This window comes from Merops nubicus, unplaced genomic scaffold, assembly GCF_000691845.1.
Source record: "Merops nubicus isolate BGI_N331 unplaced genomic scaffold, ASM69184v1 scaffold8259, whole genome shotgun sequence".
NCBI classification, from domain to species: domain Eukaryota; kingdom Metazoa; phylum Chordata; class Aves; order Coraciiformes; family Meropidae; genus Merops; species Merops nubicus.
The window spans coordinates 113,730-124,193 of NW_008631632.1; the positions used below are offsets into that span (position 1 = coordinate 113,730).

The 10,464-nt window shown below is 41.9% G+C and overlaps 1 protein-coding gene across 1 annotated transcript in view; it reads right to left on the reverse strand.

Moving 5' to 3' along the window:
* The window catches only part of ABTB2 (ankyrin repeat and BTB (POZ) domain containing 2), a 120,139-nt gene extending 109,751 nt beyond the window's left edge, over nt 1–10,388 (reverse strand). Inside the window, exon 1 of the mRNA XM_008947636.1 lies at nt 9,524–10,388. Within this exon, the coding sequence (XP_008945884.1) occupies nt 9,524–10,388 (865 nt within the window). The remainder of the gene's footprint in view (nt 1–9,523) is intronic.
* Between the last annotated feature and the right edge of the window lie 76 nt (nt 10,389–10,464).

The following is a 10,464-nucleotide window of genomic DNA, read 5'->3' on the forward strand; positions in this document are numbered from 1 at the left end:
AAAACGAGCATATAAAATGTAAAAAAAAAAATAAAAAGCCATGTGAAGCGCGCGCGCAGGCAGGCACACAAGGCAGCTTTCCTCGGCCCTGCCTGTGCAGCAGAACAGATACCCTGTTCTCTGCCTCCCTTTTCACTGCAAACCTTATACTAGCTGTGTATATTTTGGACCCTTTCCCATCCTACCATGATTTCCTGTCTGAGTCTGCAGCCCATGGCAACAGCAGAAAATTGGAGCGCGGGCCTTGCAGATGGTGGTAGGCCAAGTGCCCCGTGCCAATTTAGTATCTTCTTCCATAACATATGCATTATCTAAGTCTTGGCTATATGGCAAGAGTTATCTTCATGCTAATAAACGATATTCATTTTAATTTATAAATTGTGCTTGCCTTAGGGAAGCTCTGGCCTTCCATAGTGAACATGAAAAACCACAGTCACGCAGGCCGACATACACATCATCATAATTTAAGAGGAAAATAATATCTTGAACTGCTTGTCAAGGTAAAACTGTGTGACTTTTCTTCTATCAGTCAATTCCAGCAGGTCATGGGTCACTGCAAAGGTTTAAAAATGAAGCAAAACAGTTCCCTCCCCAAATTCATTGATGTGCAGCACATAGATCATCCCACAAAATAACCCGTGACAAAAGCTGCGTTTCCACATGTCTGCAATAAAAATATGAGACCCAAGATGATATACAGGGGGAAAAGGTGCCAGAAAACAATTCCAGGGCTGTTTTCCATTGGGAAATGTAGTGTTAAGCATGAATCTTCCTTGAGTGGCTTTAATAAGAGACTCTGCATCTGGCATTGCCCTGAGAAAATGGGGCCCTGGGGGTGGTGGGGGGAAGGACACACATTTTTCAAGGAATAATATTAATAAGAACACAGCAGTCACCCACAACGCACTCACTGGCACAGCTACAAAATGTACCTCGGTGCACAGATGCTTTAAATCCCCCCTGCCCCCAGCACACCCGACAGGACAACCAGGTTTTCCACAAAATGAACGGTCACCATCAAAATTTCTCCCATCTCGAGATGTAAAGCCTTTAAGTTTACTACAAAGTCCTAAACCAAAACCACCTCAGACCAACACAAGGCCTCAACCTGAGTGATTTCAGCAGAAGAGCCCAGGCAGCTGCTTCAGAAAGAAGCCAGTCTTTTCTGACAAGCAAAATCATCTTTTCTGGAATTACAGACCAAAATCCATAAGCCACTGCTGTGTTCCATAATGAAGCTCTCTGCTCTCTCAGCACTGGTAAATAAACACACTATTTTTTCCCCCTAGGGCCTAGTCCACAACTCTGATCCATTTTCTTGACTTTCTGCCTTTCTCTTCATCTATCTAAACCACATCAGGTAGAAGCATTACTCAGAACTGAGAGATTCACAAACCTAGTGCGGATACCAATCAAAACTCTGCTAAAACTAATGGAAAGTATTAATTTGGCTCCCACAAGATTAAACTTTAAGGTAAGCAGCACTTCTCACATGGATTCTGAGCTTGCTTTCAGTAGCAGTTTATTGACAACAACCCCGACAAACTTCCTCCTTGATGATCTTACTGTCATCACTCTCAAGTGTCTTTTAAATTCAAACAAAACTGATATTCACTTCAGCCAAAATCTCCATGTATACTGCCAAAGAGTGAGAGAACTTTCCTAAGGCTTCTTAAAAACAAGCAAAAGAAAACAAAAAATATCAAACAAAGAAGAGCCCATAAACAGGCTTTAGAAGTTTTTATATATTGACAAGAGAATGAAAGGGTTTATTAAAAACAGCTACTAAAGATGATACATCTTGGTTGCCTACAGTTTTACATCTTCTCTCCCCCCTTCTAAGCTAACCTATCACTTCAGTGAAAACATCCAGAGACACCATATAAATTTGATATAAAAGTACCAGAAACCATACTAAGACTATAATAAAACTGTATCAGTCCAATTCTGGAGTGATTTTTATGATCTCTAGACTAAACAAAGCTGCCAGTGCAAGTTGAGCACAAAACAGAGTGAGGGGTGGAAAGAAGATAACATTCAAACTAAGGAGCAGAAATTTAGTGTGCAGTTAACCAGAAATCATATCCACTCCAGAAAGGAAATATATTTCATTGGATATGATCTCTTATATTACTACAACATACAGACATCCCTGGGTTTTGGTTAGACCTGTGGTGTTATCACAGGAAATTGCACAAAAACGGAAAAAGAAATAAAAAGGAAACCTCTCAACCACTTGTGATGCAGAAATAGATGAGTCCTTCTAAAGAGAAATTTACAGCAAGCACCAGCCCGTTAATGTTTCTCACAGCTCACATTACTAATTCTTCCCAAATTCAACACACAATAAAACACTCCAAAAAAACCCACCTCTGAAGTCAACACTTCAGCATAACAGTACCCAGAGGGGAATTTCTCTGCCTGCTCGTGTCCCTGCTCCTCAAAAGTCACAGCAGCATCCTGACACCACTCCTCATCCTGCTGGGGAGGCTGAGACACACACAACCTCAGGTTAAAATAAGCTGCAGGATCATCTGTGGATCATCCAAGTGGAATCAAAGTCAAAGATAAATGAACTGTTTAAAAGCAACTAAAAAACAGGGTTTTTTCCTTTCAGCTACGAGTTCTGACACAAGTCTGTGCTGCATGGGAGACTGGGTAGCCATTTAAATAATACAAGCAAACAAGAAATTGATTTCTTACTAAATTCTATGAAAAAAACCCCAAAATTCCAGAACAGTTTGAAGAAAGACTGTGAGGTGAAACTGGCCTAATTTCCTATTCTAGCTGTTTGCCTATTAACTCTTGCCTTTCAGCTGCAGTACTGGTGTCCTTTGCTCAAAGGCAATAAAATGTAAATGCTAGAAGAAAATCTAGTCACTGTCATCTTGGAATTAATCAGGAAAAGACCCAGAGCTATACAGCATTAAGAAAATAATAGATAATTATGCCTCTGCATGTTTATCTTTTTAATGTATAAGTCCCAGTGTAAACACACCATCATGTTTTCTTCTTTATCCTCCAGGTCCCAGGCAACAGATTGCAGACTGGGCTAGAAATGAAAGGAACACAAGTATCCAACGTGGACTGTAATGTTATAAACACTAAAGAACGGGACAAACAGATTATGTCTTCCATAGTGTTCCCTTCCTCTCATCCCAAAACATTATAAACAATGTTTACTTTGATCTCGCACAGCCCCGTAGCAAATTTATCAGTGGTTATAAATCCACATGCATGGACTAAAAAGTTGGTCTGAAATGTTTATTTGGCTTCAGTCCTTAGTCTCTATCCCATGATTATACCACAAATATCTTTCATCATCTCAAGCCTTTTGGTGTCACTACACAGAAACTACAGCAATTATTTAAGCATAGTTTGCCTGTTTTTTTACACATGTCAAGGCTTTTTCATGTTTTTGGACAGGGAGAGCCAAATGCAGTCTCCTGATTTGCTCAGTTCAGAGGTGAAGCAGTTTTGGTAGCCCAGTGATCATCAAACAGGTTTTAAGAAAGGAATAGTCTAGGTATAATAATTACACAACCAGAACGAGATGGACAAGTACTCAGGCTTACAGCTAACCTACGAGTTGTCTGGGTCAAACCCATATGAGGAACACTGGACAGTTTTTGCTTGGTCAACAGGAAGAAGGTGAATATATTCACAGCAATCCCTGTGACCCAGTTTAATGATTCTCACAGGTTACAACCCCCAATCTCTGCTCCATCAAGAAACGTTGCACATTAAGATCACAGTAAAGACTAATCCAAACAACTGCCTCCTAGAAGACCACCAGAAAGAACATCAGCTAGACTACAGTTAATGAAATCACATCATTAAATAACAGATTTTGAGCAAATGAGGAGGAAGTTTATAATTCTATGTGGCTTTCATCTGCAAGTAACACATAAGCGAGTAGGTTTCAATAAACAAGGATTTTATAGCTTGGAATTCCACTTAACTTGGATTGAAAAGACCAATCCTTAGTTTCCACTCCTAAAGACAGCAGCAGTTACAACATACCCTTCTTCCTGAAGTGACTTTCACACTATTAGTTGTATCCCACATACTCTGTGCTCACAAAACCTACAGCCACCACCCCAGCGAGCTGCAGGCAGACACTTTAATTACAGGTTGACAAACAACCCTGAGCCATGCCCTGCCCGTGGCTGGCTGGTCCCAGCACCAGGCTCTCCTCACCCCAGTTGCTCAGCATACCAAGTCACACCCGCCAGAGCCAAATGTTTTCCAAGGACTAGAATGAGCTCAGAGTTCCACCTTGGTTTGCCACCTCAGTCAGAAGGCAAGTCTGGATGTGTCTGGGTGAAAGGAACAGACCTCACCACATCTGTGCATCCTTTCCTCCTATCATTGCTTTCTTGTGATAAAACCAACAACACTCCACTGACCAGGCTCTTCTCACTCATAAATGTACAACTTGGAATGCTTAAACTGACTTCAATGATCTCAAAGTCCAGCAGTTACTTTTTTTTTAATGTGGACTTACCATCATAGAATCGTTTGGATTGGAAAAAACCTTTAAGATCATCAAGTCCAACCATTAACCTTACTTTACCAAGTCCACTGCTAAACAGTCTTGTCCTGTAGGGGAAGGAATCAGAGTTCTGTTGAAATATTTTTGTCCCAATTTGTAAATTAAGAAAGCGTGACCACCATTGTACTGGTTTTACTATTGCCTCAGGCTTGCTAAGATTTAACCCAATGTAGATAGGCACTTATGTTCAAAATAACATGTAAACTAATACCATTAAACCAAGAAAAGCATCAGAAATTGTCTTATTCTTTCATTCACCAGCCTGAATTTCCATAGTTTGATGTGAGCAAATGGACATGTTCTTCTGTGGACAACGAGTGGAGCAGAACCACACATCTGCAGCTGTTGGTGTTCTGAATTGTGCATCCAGTGGTTTGTGTTTGTAGGAGGTGAGCATGTACGTACAAGCACTACCATCCAGGCTTGAAGAATGTGTCCCTGTGGGTTTGTGGATATAAATCCAAGCTCTTGAATGTGTAGGAGTTAAAGCACACGAGTTAGCTGGGGTACAGAGGGGAACAAAGCCATAGCTGGATAGGATCATAGCTATGACCAGCTCATCTAACACAGAAACCTGCACATAAGTCCATCATGTTCCTGCCCAGGAATCCCCAGTAAGCTACGCTGCTCCAACTACTGCTCCAGATAGTTGACAGAAGACAGAGGCATGTCTTTAATTAACATATTTTTCTTTAATGCTTTGCAAACCACCTGTGGTAGCCCTGTGCCAGCCTTATATTTCTACTCAGCTTAGTCAATTGATTGTATTTGCAGCAATCTTCCCCAAAACGCACCCCCTTCCAGCATGCAGGTTTTTCCTGAATAGTTGTGAAGCTGATGGATCATTAAAATTGATGAGGCTCTTCAAAAGCACACCACTTTGTTCAGTTCAGATAACAAAAGGACATTGCATTTATTGAAATGTCATTAATTTTTTTCTCTCCCCATGCTGGATTTCAGTACAGTATCATGACTACACTGAAATTAAAAAAAAAAGTTATTCCAGACCATTTTGATAACTACACAAAGGATTTTTTTCTAATGGCTTAGCTCTAAAAATCTGTAATGTTAAAATCAGCTATAATTTTTAACCTATATTAGTGCAGTGAGAAATATAAAACTGGGTTAGTTAGTGATACTAAATCCCAAGTCCATGCTTGATGCTTAGTAGGGTGTGCCTCAGTGTTTAGTATCAGGGAGAAGAAAATTCATCCCTGGTCTAATTTTCTCAAGTCCAAATCATTCCCTCCCACCGTGAGGAAAGATTACACACCTCCCCCCTCAACCCCTTTCCAAGAAAAACCTCTCAAGACACAAATAGAGCTTATTTCAGACTCCGTTTCTACTACTCATCAGCTGAGCAAACCAACAGGCTCATTTGTGGATTACTTTGTCCTCAGAGAACTTCTTTTTTTATTTGAGAATACATCTGTCAACACTTATATCTCCAGAACCCCAGGATGTGCTGATGCATTAAATAGCACAGCAGGTGTATTGGCTGTCGCAGGAGCATCTGGCAACAACCAGACAGTTAAGTACAACCTAAGTGCTGTAGTTTACAGGGCAATAATATCAAAATGTATTTGCAGTGCTGACAGTTCAGGTTGTGATGAGCCACGTACCAGTCAAACACAGGAACGTCAAGGGAAAGAACTGCATTCCCAAGGCAAAGTTTGTATTTCTCCTCACCTCCCAGCAAACATTCTCAATGAAGAGACACTAATATCCTAAATTAACATCTCAAATCCCTGGGAAACTACCAGATGCTTTCTCTACTTTCACTGTATCAAACCAATGCATATCACATATCTCCACGTAATGAAAAAGAGAAAATCAAACATGCACTCCAATGTCCACGACTTGTTCTGGTTTACCTTCCAGCAGCTGCTTAGCATTTTTGCTGCTTTTGTTTCATTTTCATTCCACCTTGTATTGCATTACTTTTGCTACGTCCCACCTAGACTCTGTCTAAAAAAAGACTTCACCCTTGGAAGCATTAACACACCCAGAGAGCTTTCCCAAACTCCCCATGGCCACAAGCTCAGATAACATTCCTCCTTCCATGGCACAGAGAGCAAGTCCTAGGCATGAAGTCAGAACTCACCCTGACAGCAGAAAACACTCACAGAAGCAGCAAATAGCTGATTAAAGAACAGCTTCACAGAAAGGGTGAATAAATAAACGAGCCACAGATTATTATTTATTTTGAAATAAAACTCCCCTGAAGCATTTGCAGAGTTTTAAACTTCACCCTTCACATAGCAGGCGCTGATTAAAACGCTTCTGTTACAATACAGAATATTAAACTTTCAGCCTCCAAAAAGCCTTAAGAACAGAGACTGGACTATGGTCTTTGATGGGAGATTAGTCACTGAAGAAATACAGGTCTAAACCTCAGTCTCTGGAGAATGTATAAAGATTTATGGAGTTACCTACTGTTTCTTAAGACTCCAAAGAAGCACACTCTCCTGATCTAATAATGAAACCAGTATTTAATAGATCATAATGCCAGAAAGGCCCATTATGATAATCCAGTGCAATCTTCTGCAGAGTACTCTGCCACGGGTTTCATCCCGAGGACTGTGATGCTTGACTGGAGTTAGAACTTAACCTCAAAGTGCTTTTTATCTCTAAGATCAAACTCAGTGCTATAAAACAAAATGGTTTGTTTATACGCCAAGTTCATAATTTACAAGCACTCCATTAAAATGCTCTTATTATAAAAGAAACAAAAATGACAGTAAAGCAGGTTTTCCTGTTCCCTACAAGTTATTTTACCGCTAGATCCATCTCTGATTTAAATTAATGTAAAAGACAAGATCATCTGAAAGCGCTGTGGAGAATGAGGTGAATACTCCTCATTTACAATTCCTACAGGGAGAAGAATAAAGAAGTTATTTCAAGCTTTCCTGCATCCATATAAAACCATTTCTGGTCTTACAATTGCAAGAAAAGCCATTTAGAAGATTCACTGACTTGTGTCAGGTAAAATCCCAGTGACAGACTGTCACAGGAAATCGCAGGATACCTTCATGTGGGGTTTCATCTCATTTTCAGACTTAAAAGATGCATTCAATTATTGACAGAATTGATCTGAAAGACAGGAACAACAAAAGAGGCAGCAGAAGCCAATCCTGTGGCCAGTGACTGCGTGGTATGAGGCTGCAGGAGCGTTATCACAACTGACCATTTGGTGGTTTGAATATTTATAAGCATCTCCCTGCACAGTCACTCACATCTCCATCGAACACCAGCTTCTGTTCATTCACTGCTATTTTTTGAACAAGGAGATTTCTCCGAGGAGTAAAAAAAGCTCTGTGAAGGACCAACTCTTCCTCTCTGTTTTACACACAGAATCCGGGAGGCAGAAGCACTGAGAAAACCTGAAGCACGTGTTTTACTTTACAGAATCACTGTATTTTACTTCAGCTTCCCTAAATAAGGAACAAGAGAGGGAACCAGAGTCCTCCTTTTCGACCTGGTGACAAATTCTCCCATCAACACAGAATTACAAATAGGACAAGACATCCTCATACCTTTATAGTCTTCCATCTAAGAGCTTGTAGATAAAAAAGTGCATGTCTGTATTTGACTTTTAAAGTTGCAGTTACACCTTGTACCAGTGCCAAGAGCACATTCCAAAGGGCTCTTCACATTTATTTCACATACCTTTACTAACACTGCCAGTAGACAGATTGAGTGCCAAGTGAGGTGTTAGGAGCACCCTCTCAGCAGCCATCTCCTTACTCTGTCATTTGAACTGGGCTGGCCCAAGGGGGACAGTCACTGCACCTGAATCATGACATTACTGCTTGGGTATAGGGTAGCTGCAGGAAATAATCCACCCAAGGAGCAGAAGTTGAGTCAGCCCTCCTCCAACAAAGTGTTTCATTACTAACTTTCACCTAAGGTATATTTTTGTACCTTAAACCTCCTCCTTTACTCCTCTCTCATGAGATGATGATCTTTTGAAGAGGTTCAAGCCGCTTGGTTTTAGAAAGAGTTAAATCAGAAGGTATTAGGCATGGAATATCTGACCATAACAATGCAGCCAGCAAAAGTCCAACTGTGTGTGGTACACAAAATAGTTTTCCAAATTGAATGTTTCTCTAAATTTTCCATGGAAAAATATGGTACTGCTCAGTGTGACACTGCAAGATAAACAGAGCAGCTTCTTAACAGGACTGCCATGACTTAAGCCTTTCAAATTGCTTCTCAGTCTCGAAGGAAGACGCCAACATTCCTCTATCTGCTTATTTCCTTAGCTGTTCAAAAAGTCTGCTCTCTAAACAAATTACAGAGCTAAGCACCTTAATGCTACGTTATTCCCATTACTGAGGCACCGTCCTACAGGCTCGCTTTGGCAAACCAAGAGCAAGCTCCTGTTCATTGCACAAGCTTAATTACCACACAGGTTTCTGCTGAACTAGAAGGAAGCCCAAGGAACATGTAGTTAGAACTTTTTGCTCAGAAACTAAATTTCACTGCTGCTAAATAAAATTAATGTTTTCCCTCTCCAGGCTGTACGTGGGAATAGCAGCTTTAAGGTGAAACTCTGCAATCCTTCCCTACAACATAAGTTTTGCTTGAAAGCAACAATATTGTTTTCTGAGAAGCAATTTCTAAAGCACATTTCATCTTATGGTTACAGAGAAGCATTTTTACACAGCAGTTATAAAAAAAATACTCAAACTAGCAGCTGGTAGAAAGTCCAGAGATGTTTGTTAGGACAAGGGCACTTGGTTTCCCGCAGCCCCTGCAGATTTATAAGCTGGTACTTCCTAAGAATAAAGCAGGATCATTCTTGCCTAGTAAAACAGTCATGTCGGCTTTATGCACAGACAAACCACAAGCAAGACGCAATTCAGATGAAAAGAACTATGAAAAAACCCACCCCAAGTCCATGGAAAGCAACAATTTTACTGCAAAGCTCGCTGAAGATGAGAAATTGTACAAGCTAGGTCTTACCGTTGGCATTTTTGCCACAGATGAGATGCTCGTAAGGCTGCAACACTCCCCAAAGTTCAGCATCGTTGTTGATAACCATCTCCAGGATTTCAGCCGAGATCTCCCCTCCTCCACCGTCCGGGCTCTGACTTGCCAAAACCCGAGCCTTGATCTCCTCTACGAGGTTTTCCATGCAAGCGGTTAAAGAGATGGCCGCGTACTCGTGGATCCTAACCGAGATCCTGGTGTCCACCATCCACCTGAAGAACCTCCCCACCGAAAAAGTGAGGCCGCAGCGAGCCGATTTACCCTTCCTGAGCCCATCTCCGGCACTCATGCTGTACAGAGAGAGCGCCTTGACAGTCGCCAAGACGCAGCTCTCTGACAAGGCCCAGCTCTGGATGAGCTTGATGGCACTCTGCACCTCAAAGCGGGTGCACTTGGAGTGCATCACGCTGAGCCGCTGAGCCTCCCTGGAGACCCTGATCAGGGCGCGCCTCAGGAGCTGCGAGAGCCGCCTGACAGCTTCCTGAGAAAAGCTTCTGCTCTTGCCACCTCCCTTCCCTTTTCTGAGTATTCTTCCAATGTCTTCATCAGTCCAAGGGTATTCCTCTAGATCCGGCAGCTTAGGACACTTGGAGAAGATATCTGCAACCTCGGGGTCTTCCGGCAGGACGGTGTTCACGGTATCCCAGCTGTTATTCCTACTGTTCATGGAGCCCGAGTAGTACCACCAGTTGCCCCTGTGCTGAGAAGAGGTGAAGGCCTGGGAGTTGGACTTGGAAGAAGAGAGACTGAGGGACCTGCAGGAATCCCCTGCCCCATAACCAGAGTCCAGAGTCAAATCCTCCAGGGTCTTCAGTGTCGAGCTGTATATCCCAGCCATAGGAAAGTCGGGTTCAGCCAAGCGCTGAAGCAGAGCACGAAAGGTGAGCCTGGGGCAGATCCCTCCTGCGCCTACC